General features: G+C 42.2%; 2 protein-coding genes across 3 annotated transcripts; both read left to right on the top strand.

Annotated features, from left to right (window-relative positions):
* Positions 1 to 1,091: 1,091 nt before the first annotated feature.
* On the top strand, positions 1,092 to 7,835 carry LOC306935443 (nectin-3). 2 transcript variants are annotated; one of them, XM_079518510.1, is made up of 8 exons: positions 1,092 to 1,498; positions 2,757 to 3,110; positions 3,383 to 3,691; positions 4,990 to 5,083; positions 5,496 to 5,656; positions 6,013 to 6,121; positions 6,232 to 6,332; positions 6,491 to 7,835. In XM_079518510.1, coding segments are annotated over exons 1-8 (1,191 nt in total). In that variant the 5' UTR covers positions 1,092 to 1,437; the 3' UTR covers positions 6,493 to 7,835. The 2 variants fall into 2 exon arrangements, with proteins under 2 accessions (XP_079374636.1, XP_079374635.1); XM_079518509.1 differs by lacking the exon at positions 1,092 to 1,498 and adding an exon at positions 2,440 to 2,582.
* Positions 7,836 to 12,478: 4,643 nt separating this feature from the next.
* On the top strand, positions 12,479 to 27,360 carry LOC306935590 (high affinity cGMP-specific 3',5'-cyclic phosphodiesterase 9A; the record flags this gene model as incomplete). Its single annotated transcript, XM_079518688.1, has 14 exons — positions 12,479 to 12,566; positions 13,856 to 14,017; positions 14,751 to 14,802; positions 15,992 to 16,094; positions 16,748 to 16,890; positions 17,525 to 17,584; positions 19,828 to 20,005; positions 21,166 to 21,288; positions 22,563 to 22,655; positions 23,595 to 23,662; positions 24,342 to 24,444; positions 24,931 to 25,035; positions 26,050 to 26,196; positions 26,809 to 27,360. 14 exons carry the CDS (start codon positions 12,479 to 12,481, stop codon positions 27,358 to 27,360), a joined length of 1,977 nt encoding a protein of 658 aa, XP_079374814.1.
* Positions 27,361 to 27,571: the final 211 nt, after the last annotated feature.

Raw genomic sequence — 27,571 nt, 5'->3', positions numbered from 1 at the left:
AAAGGGAAGAGGAACAAAACTCAGTTCAGTTCAGTTCTGTTGCATTGCGTGCATGCGAGTGTGTGTGTGTGTGTGTGTTTGTAGTTTTGGCATTTAGCACACACTCTTATCCAGACAGAGCGACCTACAGTGTGAATCAGAGTGTGCAGATGAGCCAATATAGTACTTCCAAGAGTACTGTACTTACGTAAGTAAGTAAGTAAATATTTTGAGTATCTGTACTTGAGTATTTATAATTTCTGGATCACTCCACATCCACTACATTTCAAAGACAGATATTGTACTTTCGACTACATTTCTACAAAGGGGGAAAAAGTACATTATGAATTAACCACTTAATCCGTGTTTCTGATATAGTGAAAATAGAAGAACATTTCTGGAAAATCTAAATCTTTACATTCAAAAAAGGTTCAAATGGATCATGGGTAAGGTCAAAGGAAGGGTCTGATCTGTTGGATGTAACGTGGCATAGGGTAGGGCTTGTGGCAGTCGGGCGTATGAACAGTTGACTTGGGAGTTGGAACAGAACCAGGCCAGGGAGTTTTTGGTGGAAATGGAAGGATCGTGCAGGGAGGAGTCCTTACCTGCGAAGAAGAGAGGACCGGAGGTTCAGTCTTATGGTGATGGGAAGGAAGAGAGACACTGTGGTTGGGATCATCATGAGATGTTATGTTAGCCAGAGCGGTATGCAGCAATGTATGCCCAAATGTATGCCTACTTGAACTTCCAAGCAAGATGTTACAGAGGCAGCATACTGTTAACTTAATTTATTGCTTAGTCAATGGCTCCACCCTGTGGGCAAGTCCTGTAGATACCTATCTAGCTATAGCTACTATCTGCATCACTGTTCACATGAAATGAAATGAAATGAAATGAAATCTATATTTACCCAGGGTATCTGGGCTAAGCTCAAGAACTTGTTTCCAGCCAGGCCCTGCTCATAGAACACATTTCATCGTAGTGGTTCAATGCCTTGTTCAAGGGCACTTCAGCGGTGGTAATTTTAACGTGTCGGACGGCTGATTCGAACTAGGAACCTTCCGGTATCAAGACCGCGCCGCTATCCGTTCGGCCACCGCTGCCACATGGCATCGGCATAGCCAACAAAATGAACAAAAGGGCAGCTGTCTCCGAGGCTAACTTGTGGGAGCTAGGTCAGGTGGATTTTTAGTACAGGTCGAACTGGATGTGACTGCGATCTTTGTTTGTACGGACAACAAAGCTGCGGGAGCGATGGGAATTGGCCTACGAAAGATTCAGAGTAACGAATATTTAACGGATCTCGTTGGTAGTCTGGGACTGGGCGAATAGGCTATCTATAATTCTCATAGATAGTTTTCTTACTGAGGTAACGCTATCCTACTTCACGTACCACTACTATCAGTGCGGACTGTTGTTTTTGTACAATTCTCTGTTTTGTGTGTCGGACACAATGCCATGTCGTCTCGGAACGCCACACTACTGTGGCTGCTGATGATGCTGAAGAACACAGTGGAAAGTAAGCTTCCATTCTTGTATATTTCTGCAATTTATTATTTCCAAATAACCTTGTTTGCTCTTATTAATGCAGCTAGCAAGTAGCCTATATTTTAGCAGGGCAGTAGGCTAGTAGCCTACATCGAAAACTGAATTTCCGACTAGTATATAGTAGGCCTATAGTGACTCAAACACTCGTATATAAAAACAGCTATTTTTCCTGTCTAGGCATATTATTAGCTGTGTCAGCTGAGCCACCCAATCAGCAATTACGCCTCCCGTCCGCCTGACTGTTGACGCAACACCCGTAATTATTTCCAATCCACCGTGTGTGTGTGCGCGCGCACACAACTAAAGGTTATCTGTATAATTTAGACTATTTTGATGTATCATCTTTTGTATTTAATGCTAATTAAAACTTTGCAGCAATTGTGGCAGCAAAGCACACACATTTGCTTCAACTAATATAACTAATATAATATAATAAATGGCTAGAATGATTAGAATAATGGAAGCCTGTCATTTCTGTTCAAGTGGCCCAACGTTTCATAATCATAATCATCATTTTCAATTGATACAATGGCCAATCTACCCTCCCTGTGTAGGCTCTATCCATTGTCTCATGCAATCGGGAATCAAACCTGAGACCTTCTGGTGACACTTCCCATAGAGAGCCCATTCATCCAAACAGAAAAGTCCTCTCTAATTATATTAAACAATGTCAAAATCACCAACATTGCAGCTGTAGGGAAAGCTTGAATGATCCTCTTTCAATCTGTAAAGTTTTTGTTTAATAGAAATCCACCTTAGACATTTTATGAGCTACTTCATGTCAAGAAATGTCTTGCAGAGTATCAGAGTATGGAAGTGCTCGTTATCAGTAAAGCAACCTCCTCCTGCATTATGTGCACATTCAAAACAGGTGGTACGCATGTTGAGTGATAGTCAACGAGCACTTCCAAACTTCAGCACTTAGAAAAAAATCATCTGCAAGGAATGTCTTGACAGGAAGTAGCACATAAAATGTCTACGGTGGATTTTTATGAAACAAACACTTTACAGATTGAAAGAGGATAATTCAAGCTTTCCCTACAGCTGCAATGATGGTGATTTTGACGTTGTTTAATATAGTTAGAGTCACCTAGGTATCACCTTGATGGCTGCGGTCTGAATAAAGAGAATAGGGTCTCCTTTTACAAGGTTATGGAAAGCAGTCTTTTTGCAGACACCGGAAATCAGAGAAGTCAATCTTAATAAAATGTCCTTTTTGTGTTGTCCAGGTATCAAGGTGATTGGAGGAAAGCAAACGGCAATACAAGGGCAGAATGTCTCGTTTCCCTGCACGTTGACTGAGATGCCTGCAACCGATGACATCTCTCAGATCTTCTGGAAGAGGAAAACCGGACAAAACCCTGTATACAGTGACTTCTTCACCATTTCACCCGAGTACGGACCAGAGCCTGTAAATGCCGGTCATGACACTAGTAGATTCAAGTTCATTGGGAGCTTAAATGAAACGAACGGATCTATCCAATTATCTAATGTCACCCTGTTGGACGAGGGAGTCTACAGCTGCATCTTCACTCTCTTCCCAAGTGGATCCTACAGGACAGAGATACCCTTGACAGTTCTTGGTATAATACACCTTTTTATAATAGGATCGAATTGGAACTCCCCATTGGAACACATTGAAATTCTACATTATAGAGCTAATAGAGGATAGGCCTAACCCATGCCTATGTTAGATGTGTGTTTGTGTCGGTCAGATTGAAAAAGGAGTGCTTGTTTTGTTACAGAACAAAGTGTGTATTGATAAACAATATAGAAATCAGATATGCAGCTTGATATCGAATAGTCAGTTGTTGCCAATTATGTATTTGTCTACTTGTTTGTGCTCTCTTATTAGTCCCTCCAGTTACCAATCTGAAAATCAAAGTTCCTGTCCCCGTTGTGGGTGAAGACTGGGTCACGTACGCAAGCTGCATGGCTGCCGGTGCCAAACCTCCTGCAGAAGTGACCTGGGACACTGGGTCTTCTCAGGGAGCGCTGAGGGTAGTGTCCAACTCCACTCAACATGCCAACGGCACCACCACCACAATTAGCCATCTGGTCGGCACACCGACCAGAGATATCAACCACCTCCTTGTACAGTGTGTGGTCAAGCAACATGCTCTGGCCACAGAAGACACCCTGCCCTTCACCATTGAGGTCCACTGTGGGTATACCTTTACCCCTTAATTGCCCTCTAGCCTGGTGTCCACCTATGCTTTCTATGGCATAGGCAGCTCCCGGCAGGATCCGTTGGGAGAATCTAGACACAGCTGCGCGACATGAGACTAATTAATTAGAGCGACAGAGAGAGAGGAGTGTGTGTGCGTCAATTTAACAAAGGTGCAGACGATCAGAAATCAGCAGAGCGTGATCGACTTGTGCTACTCTATGCCGAATTGAAGTGGACTCGGTCCCAGACTTTTCTCCCTGGAAATAAAAAGGCTACTTGCCCTCTAGCTTATACACTTTCATTTTTTTGCAAAAGGGTGTCAATTCGTAATTTATTTTCCCTTTGAAGGAGTATCCTTTTCGCCTGCCACATAGTATATTGTGAAATTCTAGTTGAACCCACGCCACAACACTAGCTGAAGAATGCGTGTGTTGTCTCAATGAGTAGTCCAAAGTGCATATTTTCCACAAGACATCACAGAGGAGTCATTGTCTTTCATAGCACATAGCCATAGTTCACAGGTGAGGGGAGATTCCAATGCGTGGGACCATGTATGCCACCTTTGTCTGTTGTTTTTGAGGGGTGCCAGCCCCTCCTATACACAGGTTTAATGTTTGTCTTTAGTTCAATGTTTTGTAAACGCCATTGACAATGAAGGGAACATTTACGTCATAATGTGCCTCATTATGTCATATTGTCTCTTTATTGTTAATGGCGTTTAATGTTGGCGGTACTGTAAAATGTATAAATGACTGACAGAGTAAAGCAATTAATCAAGCAGGACTGTCACAAGGCATCAGTGTGGATATTCAAAAGAAAAGCATTTGTCTTTAAAGTCCATTGCAGCATTAACTATATGGGCACATTGTCTCCAGTTCAGATGTCACCGACATTATTCATGTGCACCTGTTTTAATTGATTGAATACTTTATTAATCAGAAATGTAAACCGCACGAGGTACAGTCGGACATTAAGGATAACACAAAAAGGTCCGGCATTATCTATATTGGTGCCATTATCTCCAGTTCAGAATGTGGGTGTTACTGACATTTATTGATTAATTGAAAAAATGTATTGGTTTATTGGCAAAAATGCATATACATGAATATATATTATTTATTATTTGTACATGTGAAACACAGAAAAGCTTGAGTTTCTTTTCCCATTGTGGTCCTTCGAGCGCAAAAGTGCTATGTGTTTTTGGGAGCTGTAGACATCATTCTACACTGCCTACACTCACTACTACTGCCTACACTGCTACTGTATGTCCCATCTCATTTTCATTCTTGCAGATGCACCCCTGTCGGTGAATATCCGTGAAACATCCAAAGATGTGTTGGAATGTGTGTCTGACTCAAGTCCAAAAGCCAGATACACCTGGAGCAGGTAGGTTCAGCAAACAAGTTTAAGTGCAAATGTTAAGTCTCTGCATACATGTTCAACCTGTATTCTCTCTCCCTCGTGACTGACACACACACACACACACACACACACACACACACAAACACACAGCGCGCTATGAGCTTGTAGATCTGTATTTTTGAAAAATCGTGAAAATGTGGTGCAAATCTTTGAATATACTTTCAGAGCGAACGTTTTATACTCAAATCTTTGCTTCTGGGGGTGGGGTCCCTGGAACAACATATTTTCAGATGGGGGTTGGTGGCCAATTACATGAAGTAGTTTGAGAACGACTGACATAGAAACATAGGGTTTTTCAGAACACTGTCAGGATTTAGAAGGCATTTGTAGAATCATCCTCGGGTCTAAATGAGTTTTTGCTGTGCCTCTGTTCCAGAGCGAACCAGTCATGGCCCAGATCTGGGATCAGTGCAGAGGGAGACGTATTGCAGTTAGTCAGCCCCACCTCTGACCTGGGAGGCCTCTATGTCTGTGAGGCGTCTAACCCTTATGGACAAAAAGAAGTCTCTCTCTATGTGTACTATGCCACAGCCACAGGTGAGCGACATGCATGCACAAAAGAATAGATGCCTCATTGGCCGCTGCTGTTCGTTGGAGCCATGTGTGTTGAAGGAGGGGCGGAAGTATTTACACTGGGGGAGGAAGTACGAGGAAGTACCATTGGGGGTTGGCAGTGGCATAGGGACTACAGAAACATGGGGGGGAATTGGAAATTACTACATTGGGGAGAATGAAAAGAAGAAAAAAACAACAACTAAACTTAACATTTGATCAGAAAAACATATAAATATCCTAAAATAAACGTCATGTCATGTCATGTCCCACCATGCCCTTTTGTGTCATCATGACAATGTTTTAGTTCTTTATTTTTTTTCCTTTTTCTGTTCCTATAGGAGGTTGCATTGCCTGTTGGACAGTATTAGTTTTTAGCATGATTGCTGTTGCTGTTGCGGTTGGTCTTGCCTTGTGGTACTACAAGAGTAAATATGGAGTTTTACCCTGGTAACTATAAGTAGTGCATAACTGCATATGTATTCTGAAATTTAGATATTGCTGAAAAGATTTCTTTGAAGTGTATTGTATATTATATAATGTAATGATTCCTAAAACAGGAGAGAAGAAGTGGTGTTTCAGAGGCCTCCTGGTGATGACGAGAACCAGGGAGTAGAAGAAGAAAAAGTAGATGAGGAAGAAGTACGAGAGACACGATCATGTAAGCCATTTTCATCTTTGTCGTGCAGAGCTGTCCATGTGTAAGGGAATGCATTTGTTTTGTTTTATTCGAAAGATATGCTGTTGACGGTTTGTCCAAAAGAAAACATGCTTTGTAGACGGGAGAGTTTCATTTTGTTAATGGCTGCGTTCCCCCAGGAGGAAGTCACTTTAATGTTGCTCTGGAGAGGGAAGTCTGGAACACTCTGGTGGAGCTGTTGCCCCCGCGACCCGACTACGGATAAGCGGTTGAAGATGGATGGATGGATGCATGCGTTCATACAAAACCTTTGAAACATTTACTGATTTATCTTAGAGATCCCTGGAATGTCCGAAGAGATGAAAGGGAGGGACCGGACCGTGCATGAGCAAATGGCTCAATCCAGTATAGGTCAAGGGAAACCGTTCACAGTTGGTCAGTGGGCAGCAGCGGAGGAAGTGCTGTTGGTACTAAAACTGGTTTTGGTATTCATTTTATTTCCCACTGTAATAGATTTTCTTTGTAAAGATTTTCTTTGTCGACTGTGTACAAAGTACAACCATCAAAGACAAAAATACAGGAAGCAAAAGCAAAAAGACAATCCTTCCCCCAAGCCCTCCCCGCCAGAATGGCAACAACCTACACAGGAACAGCAATTGTTGTTGTCATGTTTTAATGTTTTAACATCACCCAAGGGGAGTCGATGAAGGCAGAGCGTCGAGAAAGGAGCCCCAAATTGTGTTGAATGGTTCTCTCCTTACATTATGCAAGAGCTTCTCAGGAGTACAATAAGAAGAAAGTTCATTCAGTAAGGTTTTTGTGATGGAGAATTTTCTGATTTACAGTTTACAAGGATATTGTTTCCCCCCCAGCTGTGCTGGCGAGTAAAATGAAATATCTCTTATGGATGTTCATATTGATCCAGTGCCTGATGGATCTCTGATCCAGTGCCTGATTTGGAGATATATTTATCCCATTGTATTTTCTATTGCACTTCACTTCAAACGACAGTATCATACAAGTGGGGGTCTTCTTGATTCATTGACAGGCAGTTTGCATAAGTGTCTTCACTGTGCTCCTGTACCACCTGCACCACCTGCACCAAGAGCAAGAAGTATCCATACATGTATCACAAAAGAAATACATGAAAGGGAAGGCAATAAATGTAGTTGTTACATTTTTAAATGTCACATCAAGCTATACAGAGTAACAGAGCATCATGTTGCTAACTTCTGATATTTACCCTTTCTGTTGAAGGAGGTGAAATGTCATTTCTGGAGGGGGAAAAAAAGATAGCGCTTGTGGTTAGTGGGTGTTGGTGTCCTTTCCGATATCACCATGCAGTCTTGCCTCTGTCCTGATAGTATCGACACTTTTTGTGACTGACTTGAAGCAGCCTGAGACATAACTTTGACCCATATGTCTTCTGTTTCTTGTTGTTTTATTTATTCATTTTGTTTTGTTTACTTGTGTCTTTTGGAGGTTGTTGTATGTTGTTAAGAAATAAAAAAAGGTGACACTACATATGTAAAAACATCCGCATGTAATTTTGCATTGCAACCTGTTTGCAGAGTGGGGGGGGAAAAAAAGAGCTGACTGGTATACTATAAACTAAGGGTTCAGGTGATAATGAGACTAATAAGATGCATTGACTTTCTTCCTTATGATGCTTCCTGAACGCGAAAGCGCGAAACCCGTTTATTTTGCAACACAGTCAGTCGTACATCAAAGTTTAAATGAGCCTTTAGTGAATCAGTGAGTGATTCGCAGTCAGTCTGTTCTGAGTGTGTAGAGAACCTATAATCTCACTCTGTTGAGCGGCAGCCGTTGCAGGCTTGTAGTCTGTTGCAGGACACCACAGTGATTGAGATCAGCAACACAGCAACGGCTCCTATTACCGCCATAATCACCACGACCACAGTCACTTCAGTTGCTGCTTCTTCATTTTCTTCTCTTGCTGCTTCTTCATTTTCTTCTCTATCTGCAAAAGTGTAGTTCAGAATTTACAGTAGTTCATAAATCACTGATTAAACTCAACACAACTAAAAGTAATTAGGCTAGTTAGTAACTAATTATACCTCACTTCCCTTTCTTTTGAAAGGAAAATGCATGTGGTCTCTGAGGCTAATTCCTCACCAACCCATTGCTGAACGTAACACAAAAATAATTAGTTAAACCACACCAAACCCATGGCTAAAATGTGTCATACAAACAGTGCCTATTTGCCTAACATTTAGTGTGTGTGTGTGTGTTAGATCTATTTTTTTAAATCCCTCTTTCTTATATTTGACATTTTGGCCATTGTTTGACCAGTTTTTTATAATACTATAGTTTCTTGATTACTTATGATGGTCCTTAAATTGTCACTTTCACTGTCATTTGGGGACCCCCCAAAATCGGACCACTGGCATACAGGCCCGGCGCCACTGAGGTGCAAAAGGGTGCATTGCCCCCTTAACCCGACCTCCTTGCACCCACATGTGAAAAGTGTCTTTTTTTTTATAATTATTTTTAGCCTCCCATTCAGTTGAGTGGTAAATGTATTCATTCTTGTAATGTGCCTGAGTGATGGGGACCGAGCTTGACTTTACATAAGGTCAAAACATCTATATCTAAGTACCAAGAAAGTGCCATACCTCCATGAATATAGGCCGATGCAATGCTATTCGTTCTGTCTGAGTACCTGGCTGCAATCTATACAGGCAGACTATTTTGTATTGCTAAATGCTTATTGTTTAGTGATGTCCTCTGAAAATGCCATGACAAGGCGAAATGAAGAGGCACGTATATGCATGTACAGTTATCACCCTAGCTGTTTGATTTAACAACTCCATAGCTGTATGAAATAAAAAATAACGACACTTAGTGTGCACCCTCAAACTTTTCGACTGCATGCACCCGGCCCTAGCTGGCATAGCATACCTGTGATGAGCAGCTCCCAGTTCTGCTCCAATTGTCCTGTCCTGGTAGCTGCGTCACAGGTGTAGTTACCGGAAGCAGAAATGCCCACTTTCTCCCAGACCAGTGGATACAACTGAGTGGCATTCAGAATTATTTTGGGGCTGGCACCATGCTGATAGGTAAGGAGACTTGCGTTCCTCTTTTGAGAAAAGCTGAACAAGTTAACCCCATTCTTCTTCCATACGAACTGCGTGAGGTTTCTCAGTGACTGGTTCCCGCAAGGCAGTGTCACTGTGCTGCCAGCCGGCTGTGAGATTGTGTTCCCATCTGAGATGGGAAAAAAGGGACGTTTCAGATGATAGTGATCGAAACCTTGCAAAGTAGAAAGTGAATAAACCAATAAAATATTGCCAAAGAATTGTGGTGACTGTCAATACTAATATAAGTTGTTGGTAAAACAATAAATAAGAGTGTGGTGCTCAGATCTGTAAAGGGCTTTTACCACTTGAGGAGATCCAGATTATGATGAAGCATAGGAAACTCAGTGTTGTGTTCATGGCAGTGCATGTGCATCTACGCATACAGACCTCCATTCTACCTTCAGCATTACTGAAACAAAGATGTTGAACTTTGGTTTATAACTTAGTTATGTTTGAAGACCATGTAGACACGATTAATAACATGAGCTGCTTAAATTGTGAATACATGAAAAATGTAAAAATCAAAATACATTGTTTTAGTTACCTTACCAGCGTTGCTTTGTCAATCTCACATCAATCCTGTCTGAAGAGCCAAGATCTTCTCTTTAGAGTTATAGACTCAACTTTGTGATACAAATGCACCACCTCAAATAGCTGTTTCTAGATGTGAATATATTCTTTACATCCTGCCTGTTCTAGTCCACCCACAGACATGACAATGATGACAGCCACACAGGAAGTTCATTTTGAGAGGAGAAACGCAGTGGCGTGCACAGACATTTAGAGGGGCAGGTGCTCAAGTTAAAAAAGGGCACCTTGTGCAGCGTGTGGAACCGGCCGGTTGCCTTAATCCATTTTGGGCGGGAACCCCTTTTGGTGTTAGCATTATGTTATGCTTTAGCTATTGAAAAATAGCAGATCTACAAGCTCATAGCGCGCCACCGAGTGGCGCGCTATGAGCTTGTAGGTCTGCTATTTTTGAAAAAAAAAGAGAAAAAAAAGTTTTTTTTTCTTTTTTTTTCCAAAAGGGCACATTGCCAAAAGGGCAGGGGGTGCTCTAGCACCCCCTAGTGTCTATCTGTGCACGCCACTGGAGAAACGTATGTCCTTTTTGTTAACCCATTTAGACCTGAGGACGATTCTACAAAATGTCTTCTAAATCCTGACCGTTTTCTGAAAAACGTGGTGCACTGGTGCTCAAACTATTTCATGTCAAGGACCCACAGAATTGTATGTAATTTGACAGGAGTTAAAAACATTTGCTCTGAAAGAATATGTATTCAAATACTTGTGCCACATTTTCACGATAAAAAAAGAATACGGCTCTCGGTGCCGCGCTATGAGCTTGTAGATCTGCTATTTTTCAATAGCTAAAGTATAACATAATGCTTTAAACACCAAAAGGGGTTCACGACACGTCCTGAATGGGGGGCCTGCAAAGTTTTGAAGTTATAGCCAATCAGAATGGAATATGACATATCAGATAGGTTTGTATCAATTATAGCAATTGGCATATAGTGTGTTGAAGTAACTGATATTGAATTTGAATTTCTGGTAACTTGTATCATGAATTAACCTATTCGTAAATACAAGCATAAACCACAGTGGCCTGGATGTGTAATACTTTGTGTTATTGGCGACTATCAAGCAGATTCTTTAGTCTGTGTCTCGCTGAGAGGGTCGGGGAAAACCTGCCAAAACCAAAACCTGTCAATAAATGTATACTTCCAGAGTATGCTTGTATCCTGGTTGGCTACTTTATTAATGGATAAAAACAGTTCATTTTAGGCGGCGTCTCATCAAAAGTGGTATTGAAGCACCAGCGAAGCGAAGTGAAGTGGTCAGCAAAAGTTTTACTTTCCCGCTCGCCCCTTCTTCCTTTTATCCTTTAGATTAGATGTACATTTTTTAAAGCTATTTAAAAGAAAGCAAAGTCTCTCCACACCATGAAATCATAATGTATGTGTGTGTGTGTGTGTGTGTGTGTGCGTGCATGCGTGTATGTCCATTATCAGCGCTCAGTCCAGTTCATCTGCCTTTGTGTGTGTGTGTGCGTGCACCGGGGGCACTGGCAAGCAAGTCCAGTTGAGGTGAATCAGGTATTGGGGGGTTTGTGTTTGTTAAGGAGCCTAATGGCAGAGGGGATGAAACTGGCACTGCCCTTTTGCCTTCTTGAATTTAGATGCAGCGTATCTCCTACCCGAGGGCAGGACCTTGAAGCATGGGTGCTGAGGTTATGGGTTGGGTCTCTCGCGATCTTTCCTGCTTTCTTCACTGTCCTCTGGTCGTAGAGATGCTGAAGGGCAGAGCACTGCATCCCACAGAGTTTAGACCCCACGTGGGTTACCCTCCGCAGCTTAGCCTTGTTGGACTCTGAGAGCCCTCCATACCAAGCCAGGAAAGAAAAGGTAAGGAGGCTTTCTTGGCAGATTTCATTCTTAAATTTCCACCAAAGTGACCAGCAGTTTTGAATACTATACTCCTGACTGTATATCACCATGCAGACACCAACACCAAGTGACTCGAATCCCCTGCATTCTCAACTCAACTCAACTAAGACTTTATTTATAAAAGCACATATTACAACGACCAAAGGTCGACCAAAGTGCTGTACAGGTTAGAGAAAAAGAAATCAAGACCGACAAAAACAAAGAAAATCTGATAAATACAAGGAAACAGAACATATATGCATGCATTACAAAGTTATACAATCAAACGGACCGGTGTCGAAGGCCACTGTGAAGAAAAGGGCTTTCAATAAGGACTTTAAGGGCCTCTAATTCAATCCGCCTCATTCAATTCTGAATGATTGTGACCATAACAACAACCCATTCATATAGGCCTACATGGCACCTACGGTAACAAATAAAATCTTCACCAAATGCATTTGTAAATCAGAAAACGCATTAGTAAACACAATGACAATGAGAGTAGGAGGGATGAAAGAGGAGAGGAGGAGGGGAGGAGTGCTGAGCTGAGCTGATGCTGTGACACAGTCACACACACAAACACACACACACACAGACCGGACCTCCACACACAGTCCACAGTGTCCCTGTGTCCGAGATGGCAACCAGAACCATACACTTCACGGTGAACGGACGACCAGAACAGGCCGAGTTCCCCGTCGACTGTCCTGCACAGGATGTCAAAGGTAGGGCGAACAATTTCCCACAGGCTACACGACGCCAGGCTGTCGTCGCATCATCGGGTCAAACGAATACTTCTCGGACACACCTGATGATGTCCTCTAAGAAGCAGCGCTGCTCGGTAATTGCATGGAATCAGTTAATGAGATGGGGTGTCATTGTTTTACTATGATACTTTTTGGCATTAAACCCATTCTGGACGGGAACCCCTTTTGGTGTTTTAAGCATTATGTTGTACTTTAGCTGTTGAAAAATAGCAGATCTACAAGCTCATAGCGCGGCACCGAGTGCCGCGCTACGAGCTTGTAGATCTGCTATTTTTTTTTAAATCGTGAAAACGTGCACATTTTTGAACATATATTCTTTCACAGCAAACCTTTTTAATTCAAATCTTTGCTTCTGGGAGGTCCCTGGAACAACATATTTTGAGATGGGGGTCCGCGGCCAATTACATAAATATTTTTAGGGCCCTTGACATGAAAAAGGTTGAGAACCACTGACATAGAAACATGAGCTTTTTCCAGAAAACTGTCAGTATTTAGAAGACATTTTGTAGAATCGACCTCAGGTCGAAATGGGTTTTAATGAGAGCGGGCGTCATTGTTTTACTATGATACTTTGGCACAAGCAACCTGCAACGCAAAGCTTGAGAAGGATATTGTTTTGTGTATGTAGAGGTGGGGTGGATACATAATAATAATAATAATGTGTAGTAAAGTACATACATGTGGCCATTTGTACTGGGGGGATACAATGCACATGATATCTATGCCTGTATCTACACATCTGCCTATATACACATTTCTATTTTCTACCCTGTGTTAACATGGTCAGTCAAAGTGAAGAAAGCCAATCAATCTTCAGGTCTTGAAGTCTATGTATGCCTATCTATCTATCTATCTATCTATCTATCTATCTATCTATCTATCTATCTATCTATCTATCCATCTATCCATCTATCCATCTATCCATCTATCCATCTATCCATCTATCCATCTATCTATCTATCTATCTAGAGGTGGACACTGTTGTGTTTGTAGAGGTGCATGTGTTGCTGACAGCTCTTCAGTGTTTTGAGTAACGTTGCTAAGGTTTCGCTTGAAGTGTGTGTGTCAAAAGAATGGATCGATGCATCTCATGAATAGAAAGGGTTGTTCAGGTCCGTGTGTGCGTGCACGCGTGTATAGTGTGCACCCATGCACATGTGTGTGCACGCATGTGTAGCACTTGTACACACTGGCCTTATAAAAGCTTGCTGTTCAAATACATTTTTCAATCTTTTTCATTCCTCCAGATCTGTTCCGCTCGGCGGCCGAGGCAGGACCCCATGACATTCTGAAGCTGTACAACCCCAAAGGCAACATCATCAACATCTCACCTCGGCTGGAAGCGAACGATCCAAACACCTCCTACAAGCTGGAGGTCGTGGCTGCCGACTGCAACAGTGAGCCGTTAGGTATCTCCAACAACATGGCTTCATGTATGGGACAATGTTGCACCACAGTTTAGTTCCATATTTTATTATTTTATTTATTTATTTTTATCATTTTTACATTTCCTAACAAGATAAACAAATGTAAATCACCAATGCACATAGTTGGCCATACACAGGAACCGCTAAAACAATGAAACAATGACAATGATAAAAGGGAAAAAATGGAGAAAAAAAAACCAGTAAAGACAAAAACAAAATCGATATTTATATAAATATACTGTAACTCGTGAAACTCATGAGTCAGCAAAATATAATAGGATTGTTTTGTTTTGAAAATAAAAAAAATAAAAAAACATACAGACAGTACAGACCAGTTCAAGACAAACACAAACAAACAGACAAGGACAAGACAAGACAAGACAAGACAAGACAAGACAAGACAAGACAAGACAAGACAAGACAAGACAAGACAAGACAAGACAAATAAGACATGTATTAGAGTACAGTACATATTTTTGAGTGGTGCAACCACTCCAAGGAACAGCAATGTCACTATGGGATTATGGGACTATGTTTAGAGTACCAGTAGGGGCAAAAGTGGCGCTGTAGTGCCAGAAACAAAGAGAGAGAGATAGTGCTGCACTGTTGCCTGCTAATGAGAGAGAGAGAGAGAGAGAGAGAGGGGAGAGGGGAGTTGCACCACTCAGTTCACACGGGTGTGATTTGTTTTTAATTATCTTTGGTGTTCTTTCAGGTGTGGGGCTTGCTGTGGCACTAGGATTTGACCTCTCAGCCATGGAGAAAAGGTAGGGGGGAAAGCATAACCACTTGAGCACTCGCAGGCACGTGCAGAGAGTGCTAGAGAGACAGGTGGCTGAAATCCCATAAGAGGGCACTTTTGGCCCAAGATAGCAAAAAATAGCTGATCTACAAGCTCACAACGCGTCGCACTGCAACGCGTTGAGAGCTTGTAGATCAGCTATTTTCAGGGGGGCAACCCAGCACTCTTTAGCTAGTGGAGAATGCGGTGTATACGACATGGATTTCTAAACAAATTAGTTCAATGCAAAATGCTTGCGTTCAAGTTCAGGAGACTTCGGAAAAAAAGCCTGCCTTCCGGTATGGCATGGAAAGGAGAGGAGTGGCATTTGCATTTCTTTCACCATGTAGTAAATGCTGCATTCGTGGTCTGGAAAGGGCAGTTGTTTTACAGACGGGTAAAAGGGCAGGGGCTGAAGCCCCCTTTGATGTCTATATGTGCTGTGCACGTCACTGAGCACTAAATAAACTTGTAAATAACCAAGTGTCGCATAGCTGACATAACCAAAATGTCGGGTTGAAAGTTGTTAATTTATACTCGACATGCAGTACGACTTACCGTCGTTTTACACAGAGTAACATTTAAGCTTCAGGATGTTTCCATAGGCCTATCTCACAGAATTTCCCCGCCCCCTTAATACGCCCCCTTTCCGAGTTAGTGGTGATAGCGTGACGTCACTCCATAGACACTACATGTTAACAGAGGTCATTTAAGAAGTCTACAACTTTTGTTTTCTCAAGTTAAGGTTTGTTCTATCTGTTCGAGCTGATTTACCATCTTGTTTGCTTCATAATAATATTGGTCTGTCACATTTTTACATTAGGAAATGTACTTAGATTCTCCAGAGAAAAAAACGTGTAAATGCTAATGTTAAATGACACCACTATCTACCGGAAGGGGGTGTGGAAAGGGGGCTGTGAGATAGGCCTATTGGAGATAAGGGGCTCCATTTTCGACACCGCTAAACCCCTTATCACTAAACTTCTTTTTTTTTTTTTTACTATTTTGCAAAACATTTTTGAATAGTTAAAATGGCTGATATCGACACATTGTGAGCTTGTAGATTGGCTATTTTAACTATTCAAAAATGTTTTTCAAAATACAGTGAAGAAAAAAAAAAGGGCAAAGTAGTTTAGGGATAAGGGGTTTAGCCCAAGGACTGTCACTGTGTTCAGACTGCAGGCCCTGGAGAAGAAGATCATGACTGAAGCTGGGGAGGCTCCTGCAGTCGTTTATGAGATGAAGAAACAGGTGGATTCATTCAGAGAGAAACTAGAGGTAGGCCTATATACTGATTACTGACACAAGGATATAATACGGTAGAAGACAAACTGTCTGTCTGTCTGTCTGTCTGTCTGTCTGTCTGTCTGTCTGTCTGTCTGTCTGTCTGTCTGTCTGTCTGCCTGCCTGCCTGCCTGCCTGCCTGCCTGCCTGCCTGCCTGCCTGCCTGTCTTGATAGAATATGCCCAGATAATATGGATATGCCTGACAACATTTTTGGTTCTCTGCTAATGGGTAACAGGTTCATTGACACCGAGGACAGGTGCAACGGATATAATTGCAAACAGGGTTTCACAACTTCACGACTTTCATTGGCCCCGATTGGTATTTCCCACCGGGCACAGCTGGCCTAATATAATCAATTGTAATAATAACAACTTTATAGAAACACACAAAGCTAATATTTCAGGAAGGCAACGTGCCTCGATCTTGTTGCATAATGGAAGAACATTTTATGCTCCAGCTGTTTCTACTCACAAAGTTAGTGACAACAAGCAGTGGCAGACTGCAGGAAAGCTGAGAGGGAGTGTGTGTGTGTGTGTGTGTGTGTGTGTGTGTGTGTGTGTGTGTGTGCGTGTGCGTGTGCGTGTGCGTGTGTGCGTGTAACAGAAACAGTACGTTGATATAGTTTGATTCTGTGTGTCCCACAGAGCGTAGAACATCTGAGCTGGTTGGGGCTCTTTAAGGAGCTCTCAGGATGCACTCATAAACCCTCGCCGTTCTACCACAAGAGAACACTGCACAAAACGCCAGATGAATGTGAACACGTCAACAACAAGTTCCTCCACATGAGGCAGGTGCAAACGCATGAGATATAGAAGATCCAAAATGGAACCACGCACATTTCAAAAAAGTTGACGGGGGCTGAACAAAAAAAATATAGAAAGAAGGTAGGATGTCCGCAAGTTGAATCTAATAAAATACTACTCGGAGCAAAGAGAAAGTCGTACGATTTATCACACGTTATCGCAGTGAAATATGTTCTCCGCATTTGACCCATCTCTTGGAGAGGTGAGCCGCAGCCGTGCCGCACTCGGGAATCATTTGATTAGTTGATTTGACCCCCCAATCCAACCCATTGATGGTGAGTGCCAAGCAGGGAGGCATTGGGTCCCATTTTTACATTTTTTGGTATGACCCGGCCGGGGATCGAACCTCCAACCTCCCAGTTTCAGGGCGGACACTCTAACCACAAGGCCACTGTCTGGTTGAGCATTAAGAGCGGTGTGTGGACAACCTACCTTCTTTCTGCAGGTGCAAACACAATCATGTCAACTTATACGGCATGTCATATTAATAACCAAAGACACATGCATCACATGTTTGTAAAATAATACATTTTTTCCTAGTTTTGTTATAAACATGAATGTGAAATACTACATTAACTAAGGTATCCTTTGAATGCATGTGTTTTGCTGTCTCTGAAGCTCACTGGAGGTGTCTGAAGAGGTGAGACAGTACCTGAAGACCCCAACATTTGACAACTGGTGAGATCTAACACAGAACATCGGAGGTTTTAACAGTGAACACATCATTGTGTGTTAAGCCAGCACTGCATCCGTGCCTGACGCGTACTATAGTGAAATACTGAAGAGCTGCAGTAGTCAAGTGTGTGTGTGTGGCTCCTGTGTGTGCATGTGTTTGAGTGTGTGTGTTTTGATGAAGATGCTGTTTGTTAATGATCACGCACCAACGCACACATGCACACACAAACACATGCACACACAAACATTCAGGCTGCCTGACACCACCTCTATTTGATTAAAGTGTATGCTTTCATTCTCAATATGAATAGAGCTTCTGATGGGAACTCTTAATTAACATGTTTGAAGTGTGGCCTGTGAAGCAGACTCTTACACAGAGTAGATAAAAGAACTGTATAATTACCATTATAATGAATAGTCATATTATGATATATATATATATTATGATATTAATGAAGTACTTTCCATTGAAAGTGTTGTGTGATGTAGCAGGTGTTCTGGTTTCAGAGGTCTTGTGATGTTTAGGGTTTGTTCAGATGTGGTTGAACATGCATGGCTGACAAAACAGGAAAGGGCGCACACCAGTGTTGGTGAGGTGCTGCAGGCCTAAGGCAAGTAAACAAGGAAATTAATTCCCTGAAGAAGACCTCCTAGGTCGAAACGTCGGATTCTTGTCAATAAATATACAACATCGTGGCCACGAGTGCGCAGCCTTTTTCTAATTTTTCCTTGAACATGCATGGCTGCACACATATGAACTCAAACATGTGTGTTGCTGTTGTCAGTTTAATAGTTTTTTTTCCTGAATTGTTTACACACTAAAGACCCTTACAGCAGGGGTGTTTTTTCCATCAGTTAAATTGTCTAAGCTGACATAAAATCTTTATTCAGAATGAGGTTGGTATTTAATCGTGAATAAAGGCATCATCAAACTGCGTGAATGTGAAATACTCGCCGGCAATTTACCATGCCATGCCATGCCATGCCATGCCATGCCATGCCATGCCATGCCATGCCATGCCATGCCATGCCATGTCATTTGGCGGGGTGGGTTGGGTCGGGTATAGTCTCGTGTAGCCAGAGAACTATTTCACAATCTCCAAATGCTACATATAGCATGGAACTACACCTCCCGAAATCCGGACGCTGCCATTTCGGTTCAGGAAAATATATTTTAAAATATATTTTTATTTCCATCTCTGCTAAGCAGCAAGCTATATATATGCTTAGATGATTTCTATTTCTATTAGGATACATTTGCGCGACTGTAAAGACAAAACAGAAGTGGGGAGGAGGCTAATTCACTTCCGCTTTATTGCTTGCTCATGGTCACAGATTCCGTTCTAGTCTAGACTGTATGATGGAAGCATTTGAAAATTGCGAGAGGCAACAGTCTGGCAACGCGAGACTAGGTGGGGACTAGGTCATGTTGTGTATATGGTGTGGTGCTTTCACCATGTTGTGTGTTGTGTCATATGGTGTGGTGTTTTCTGTCATGTTGTGTGTCGTGTGACTCGTGTGATAGGCCTCACTCACACCTAAGACACACGCAAGACACACTTGTGTCCTGTGTGTTCTGTGTGTCATGGCCGCTTGGAAATTGGAAATGCATTGAGGCGGCCATGACACACAGAACACACAGGAGACAAGTGTGTCTTAGGTGTGAGTGAGGCCATATGGTGTTTTTTATCATGTTGTGTGTCGTGTGACTCGTGTCATATGGTGTATATGGTGTTTTTTATCAAGTTGTGTGTCGTGTGACTCGTGTCATATGGTGTATATGGTGTTTTTTATCATGTTGTGTGTCGTGTGACTCGTGTCATATGGTGTATATGGTGTTTTTTATCATGTTGTGTGTCGTGTGACTCGTGTCATATGGTGTATATGGTGTTTTTTATCATGTTGTGTGTCGTGTGACTCGTGTCATATCGTGTATATGGTGTTTTTTATCATGTTGTGTGTCGTGTGACTCGTGTCATATGGTGTATATGGTGTTTTTTATCATGTTGTGTGTCGTGTGACTCGTGTCATATGGTGTATATGGTGTTTTTTATCATGTTGTGTGTCGTGTGACTCGTGTCATATCGTGTATATGGTGTTTTTTATCATGTTGTGTGTCGTGTGACTCGTGTCATATGGTGTATATGGTGTTTTTTATCATGTTGTGTGTCGTGTGACTCGTGTCATATGGTGTATATGGTGTTTTTTTTTATCATGTTGTGTGTCGTGGCATATGGTGTTTGCAGGCAGTGGGAAGATGCAGAGATCATGGTGCTGCTCCAGGTCATGTACACAGACCTGGACTTCGTAGCGACGTTTAACATTGAACAGGACGTCCTCCAGCTGTTCCTGTATGAAGTGTACAGACGCTACAACAACATCCCCTTCCACAACTTCAAACACTGCTTCTGTGTCACGCAGATGGTGAGATAGTTTTTTGATTGATTGATTGAAAAATGTATTAACAGTTTGCAGAATTACAGTACATTTCAAGCACAAACTCAATACAAAGGCTGTTAACTGTGAGTGGACGACCCAATTAAGCATTACACTTGTTTCCAATAGGGTCCACAATGTTCAATTCATCAAAAACATTTAGAGACGTACAAATAGACACTTCTATATAGACAAAGGACAGAACAGGAATTCATCATAAAGGAGGTAAAAAGGGAAAAGAAACATATAATAGGACAGGCCGGGTTCTCAACGTTTTTGGCTGGGGACCCCCGAAAAATGCTTTTGCCATGTCTCGCGATCATTTTACACTTCGACGCATTGTGAGCTTGTAGATCTGCTATTTTCAGCAAATGTAAAAAACAGTCATTACGAGTCCGACGGCATCAAGGCCCGCCAAAACACATTTCAGTCGACTAAATCACCTGTAGATTTAGTCGACTAAAATCTCATGATATTTAGTCGACTAAAACTAGACTAACACTAACACATTCCAGGTGACTAAAATGTGACTAAAACTAAATGAAAACTATTCAAGAGACTATGACTAAAACTAAAATAGAAATCTGCTGCCAAACAACACTGCTTTGTATAAATAAGTATATGACGAGAAACAAATGTGGAGATCCCAGCAGCGTTCTGCTGGACAGCGACGCCCCGATCCTTCACTGTAATCATCAGATCCTTCAGCTGTGTTGATTGATGAAGGTCGTCTGCTCTGGAGGGCAGAATGTTTCACTTGGTGGATTTGTGGTCAAACTGTCGCAACAAACGACAAATATGCGTCCATATTTCGTCTCTGATTCTCTGGTTGCTCTTAATTGTCCCAAGAAAAGGAAAACAAAAAGGACAAAAATCACACCCGTGTGAAGTGAGGGGTGCTCTTATCATCGTACGTCATCATGACGTGACTTGACGTCACGTGACGTAACATGCCGATTTGCTCGTCCACACATGATGTAACTTCTCCATTCATTGTCAACGGGAATTTAATGTTTTAAGACGAAAATCTACACTGATAGCTGAATATAGGAGGGCTCAAAAATGTATTGTGCCCCCCCCAATAAAACCAAACAAACAAACAAACAAACAAATAAATGTCCTAACACAATGCACCGTGTTTCTTTCAGATGTACGGTCTGATCTGGTTGACTGACCTGAGGAGTAAAATGGATAGCATCGACTTGCTCACCATGTTGACCTCTGCTGTCTGCCATGACCTTGACCACACAGGATACAACAACGCCTACCAGGTATACCCATCCAAATACGGTAAAAAAAAAAGGGCACCACCTCCTTTTTGAGGGCCTCTGTACAGCTTTGAGGGTGTGTTGTGTACTGTGTAAACACAAACATCGTCATTGTCATTGTCCCGACACAAACATTAAATGCCATTGACAATGAATGGCCAGTTTCGAGTGTTCGTGTAAACACAAACATTGCGTAGGCCTTGAAACACAAACATTGAAGACAAAAGTGAGGACGCAAATTGTGATTGGCCGGAATGAGATGATGTTTGTATGATGATGTACGATGATAAGAGCGCCCCTCACTTCACACGGGTGTGATTTTGTTTGTGTAGAAACAGGAACTCGGTTTGGCCCCTCCCGTTTTCTTAGTCCACTTCCTCCCGGGCAGGGACAGCTCCAGGGGGGGCAAGGGGGGCTTTAGCCCCCTCTGGTGGAGGCTTAGCCCCCCCTAAGCCCCCCCTCAAAACAAGCCCAATTGACTGACTTCTATGTAAACCAAGATTCATTAGCCCCCCCCTCTAAATAGCCAGGCCTCCATAGCACCCCCAGTCATAATTGTCTGGAGCCGTCGCTGTTCCCGGTGCTTCTGTGTTTATTCCTACTAACAACAACACTACATGTTGAAGGCAGTGGTGCTGACACATAACCTGACTCCGCCAGATGGGGCAGCAGAGAGTACACTGGGTTCCCCCCTCTTGCTCCCATCTGGGAACTCTCAGGCAGACTTGATGCCCGGCCACAAAACGGCCTGGCCAATCAGCAGCAGCTAGAGGCGGGATAGCTGCTGCTGATTGGCCAGGCCATTTTGTGGCTGACACATGCTGTTAGCAGAATGTGTCTCGAGAGATTAACCAGACACCAAAAACAATGTTCTATATTCTGATCATGGTAATAATGTCTATAGATTTGTTCAGTAACAAGTGTCTCCAGTTCTAATAAACTTATTGGGTCAGATAAAGCAGTGGTTCTCAAAGGGTCCGGGGACCCCCAGGGGTCCTTGAGGGAGTTCCAGCGGGTCCCCAACTAAATGATAGTTAGGAACCAATTGGACCCATTTGGGTCTGTATAACTTTGAGAGTGCACATCTGTACACTCTCAGAGTTAAATTAACATTGATTTTACATATAAAGTGCGGTCTCAGAGATAGAAATGCCATTAAATGGGGGTCCGCGGTCCTGTAATTATAGTGTCAATTTGGGGGTCCTTGACATGAAATCGTTTGGGAACCACTGAGCTAAAACAATCTTGCATAATATTAATAACATCATGTCTTTCAGATTAACGCTCGGACTGAACTGGCTCTTCGTTACAACGACATCTCTCCTCTTGAGAACCATCACTGTGCCGTAGCGTTTGAGATCCTGGAGAAGGTATTTATTTATAGGCCACTGCACGGTTGGGAAACTCTGACGATGGAGAGGGCCACAATATTTACACACTCACTCCAGAGGACCACATTGCATAATACTGTCGTAGCAAAAAATAGCCGATCTACAAGCTCAAAACGCGTCGCAGCGCGACGCGTTTTGAGCTTGCAGATCAGCTATTTTTTTGCTATTATTTGAATTTAAATCCTGAATTATTCTGAAAAGTAATTTAATTTCAAATGCCTTTCAAAGGCCTTTAATAATTATAGTTATGTTAACTTTATGAACTAAATACAATGGACAAAAAAACAACAAGATGATAACATTTTAATAATACTCATTAAGCTACTAATTTATCAGTATTCTGGTATTAACCTTGAGGGCCGCATTAAGCGAAGGTGAGGGCCGCATGTGGCCCCCGGGCCGTCAGTTGCCCATGCATGTATGGGCGACTGTATGACTTGTTCCCACTTCAGCAATTAATGCTTGACATCAGTGTTGTTTTTGGCAGCAAATTTCTATTTTAGTTTTAGTCATAGTCTTTGGACTGAAACTTTGGCCATTGAATCTAGTATAAGTCATTTTACACTTGCTGAAAACAGCCGATCTACAAGCTCACAACGCGTCGCGCTGCGACGCGTTGTGAGCTTGTAACATCTGCTATTTTCAGCATGCAGTGTAAAATGACTTATAGTAGATTCAATGGCCAATAGTCCCTTCCTATCAATTTAGTGTAGTTTTTATTTGTTGACGAAATTGTCAATATATTTAGTCATAGTTTTAGTCATCATAGCTTAGTTTTCTTTTAGTTTCCATTTAGTTTTAGTCAGTGAAAAAAGGTAGTCGACGAACATTTTTCATCTTAGTTTTAGTCGACGAAATCAACACTGCTTGACATGCCATCGTAACAGAAGTCAACCAGTCAACCTTTCTCTGCTGCAGACGGAGAGCAATATCTTTAGAAATCTGACCATGGAACAGTACAAACGGATACGAGAGGGCATCATCAAGTACGTACGTTCACCTCAAAACTACACAATCACTAGATGTTGTGTTGTTTTGTTTTTTTTGGCAGCAAATTTAGATGTTAGTTTTAGTCATAGTCTCTTGAATAGTTTTCATTTAGTTTTAGTCATTTTAGTCACCTGGAATGCTTTAGTGTTAGTCTAGTTTTAGTCGACTAAATATCATAGGATTTTAGTTGACTTAATGTACAGTTGATTTAGTCGACTAAAATGTGTTTTGGCGGTTCTTGGTGCCGTCGTAATGACTGATTTTACACTTGCTGAAAATAGCCGATATACAAGCTCACAACGTGTCGCAGCGCGACACGTTGCTTGTAAATCGGCTATTTTCAACATGCAACCAAGTGTAAAATGATTTATACAGGATCTCTTGTCCACTAGTCAATTCCTAACATTTTAGTCTAGTTTTTATTTGTTGACGACATTATCAGTATATTTAGTCTTAGTTTTAGTCATCATAGCTTAGTTTTAATTTAGTTTCCATTCAGTTTTCGTCAGTGGAAAAAGGTAGCCGACGGACATTATTCGTCTTAGTTTTAGTCGACGAAGTCAAAACTGCTAGATGGCTGCATGTACTGCACTTCACGTCACTGGTAAAAGAAAATCAATAATAGCACAGCTCGTATAGTACCGACACGACCTCCCTGTTCTCCTAAATATACAGGTGCATCCTGGCCACTGACATGACCAGACACAATGAGATTCTCAACAAGTTCAAAGCCATCCTGCCTGTTTTTGACTTCAGCAACAAGGAGCACAGAGATACGGTAAGGACAGGGTTGATATGCTGTATCACACTATATAGGGCAGTATTATGCGTGTCTTAAGTACCAGGTCTTATAACTTAACTTAAGATCTGGAGGCGTGGTGGCAGCGGTGGCCGAACGGTTTGCGGAGCGGTCTTGTTATCGGAAGGTCGCCAGTTCGTATCCCCGGACCAGCACGTTAAAATTACCACCGCTGAAGTGCCCTTGAGCAAGGCATTGAACCCCTACCATGAAATGTTCTATGAGCAGGGTCTGGCTGTAAACAAGTTCACCTGGGTAAACAAAGAACTTTGCTTTTTGCTTTGCTTTGGTCAATGCCATTTGGCTATTCTGAGTGGCCAAATGGCATTGATCACGCCTCCAGGTCTTAAGTTAAGTAATAAGACCTGGTACTTAAGACACGCATAATACTGCCCCCTGTCTCCTAGTAGGACAGTTTTCACATTAATGCCACGTCCGACTTGTGTTTTTGTTTTGTTTTTCCAGTTGATGATGATCCTGATTAAAGTGAGTGACATCTCCAATGAGGCCCGTCCCATGGAGGTGGCTGAACCCTGGCTGGACTGCCTGCTGCAAGAGTTTTATAACCAGGTGACTATAAACCCACCAGAACCTTCTGGAGGAACGCTGATAAATATATCAGTCAATATATACGTGTGTGTGTGTGTGTGTGTGTGTGTGTGTGTGTGTGTGTGTGTGTGTGTGTGTGTGTGTGTGTGTGTGTGTGTGTGTGTGTGTGTGCGTGCGTGCGTGCGTGCGTGCGTGTATATATATATATATATATATATATTATATATATATATATATTCACTCATTGCAGGTCTGTTGATTGATTTGAAGACTTTTACTGATTGCTTTTTACTAGCACTACTTCATTGCTTTTACTATAGCACTTCATGGCCTGGCACCAATAATTGAGATATTAACCGATATTAATGAGCCTGTTCAATGTTCACAGTCTGAGATTCTCAGACAAGATAAGAACCTGCTGGTTGTTCCTCGAAGGTTGTTCGAGGCTGAAGACAAAGGCTGACCATGCATGGTCCAGGTGTCCTGATCAGTGTCTGATTTTAAATCAGTCCTTAAAACCTTTTTATCTAAAGGCCTTTCCATCATTTTGAAATTGTATTCATGGGTTTCATAGTAAGACGAGTCTGTGTGCAATTTCATTATTTTATTAGATTTGAAGATTTCAACTGGTTTAACCCATTCTGAATGGGAACCACTCTTGGTGTTTTAAGCATTATGTTATGCTTTAGCTATTGAAAAATAGCAGATCTACAAGCTCATAGCGCTACGAGCTTGTAGGTCTGCTATTTTTGAAAAATCGTGAAAATGTGGCACAAATCATTGAATGTATTTGTTTTTAACTCAAATCAAGCTTCTGGGGGGGTCCCTGGAACTACATATTTTCAGATGGGGGTCGGCAGGCAATTACATATAATTCTGGGGCTCCTAGACATGAAATAGTTTGAGAACGACTGACATAGAAACATGGGGTTTTCAGAAAACTGTCAGGATTTAGAAGGCATTTGTAGAATGGCAGATATTCATGTTACTTAAACCCTTCTTTTACCTGGTTATCCATTGTCTGTCTGTTTTCAGAGTGACATGGAGAAGTTGGAGGGACTTCCGGTTACACCCTTCATGGACAGAGACAAGGTCACCAAACCGTCCTCTCAGACAGGATTCATTCGCTTTGTCCTGTTCCCTCTCTACATGGAGCTGGCCAACCTCTTCCCATGTCTGGAGGTTTTACATACATCCTTTACTCTCCTGGAGATACTTTACACACATATACTTTACATTTCTGGAAGTCTTAAAAGCCCTAACCACACCAAAGGGTCGAGACGGTTTTAGCGTTGTCCCAGCGGTGTGATATGTTTTCATTTAGTCTTAGTCACATTTTAGTCACCTGGAATGTTTTAGTGTTAGTCTAGTTTTAGTCAACTAAATATCGTAAGATTTTAGTCGACTAAAATGTATTTCGGCGGGCCTTGATGCCGTCGTAATGACTGTTTTTACACTTACAAGTGTAAAATGACTTATACTGGATCTCTTGTCCACTAGTCCCTTCCTAACATTTTAGTCTAGTTTTTATTTGTTGACGAAATTGTCAGTATATTTAGTCTTGGTTTTAGTCATCGTAGCTTAGTTTTCACTTAGTTTCCATTTAGTTTTCGTCAGTGAAAAAAGGTAGTCGATGAACATTTTTCGTCTTAGTTTTACTCCACAAAATCAACACTGTTTGAAATACAATTTCACGTTTGTGTTTTTCTCTGCACTGTATTGCGAAAGCCATTATTATGCAATCAATACTTCTTAAATAAAATATGTGACAGATTTTGTGATCCATCCCTGCAGCAACATATCATCGACCCAGTGAGGAAGGCTCTGGACTACTACACGGAGATGGAGAAAGCTCTGGAGAGAGAGAAACACAGCCGAGCTCAGAGTGACTCGACAGCCAAGAGCAAAGACACACCTCACACCACAGCACACACCACGCCAAACACACCGCACGCAGCAAGCACATCGAACACAGCCAAGAGCAAAGACACACCTCACACCACAGCACACACCACGCCAAACACACCGCACGCAGCAAGAACATCGAACACAGCCAAGAGCAAAGACACACCTCACACCACAGCACACACCACGCCAAACACACCGCACGCAGCAAGCACATCAAATACAGCCGAGAGCAAAGACACACCTCACACCACAGCACACACCACGCCAAAAACACCGCTCGCAGCAAGCACATCAAATACAGCCGAGAGCAAAGACACACCTCACACCACAGCACACACCACGCCAAACACACCGCACACAGCAAGCACATCGAATACAGCCGAGAGCCAAACCGATGCTGGACCTGATGTCTCCAAAACAGCTCCACATAAGACATAACAATTCATCATAGCACTATATTTCGTCCTTGACTAATAGCGAAAATAGCCCCTCTGCGGGAGGCATACTTTTGGTTAGACATAGCATTGGTTAGACATAGCAATGGTCCGACTGGATTAAGGTTGGTGAGGGGTGCGTTAAATAGACCGGATTAAGGTTGGTGAGGGGTGCGTTAAAACGACCAGATTAAGGTTGGTGAGGGGTGCGTTAA

The sequence above is a fragment of the Electrona antarctica genome (assembly GCF_951216825.1).
Source record: "Electrona antarctica genome assembly, chromosome: 13".
NCBI classification, from domain to species: domain Eukaryota; kingdom Metazoa; phylum Chordata; class Actinopteri; order Myctophiformes; family Myctophidae; genus Electrona; species Electrona antarctica.
This window is presented reverse-complemented; position numbering and strand designations above follow the sequence as displayed.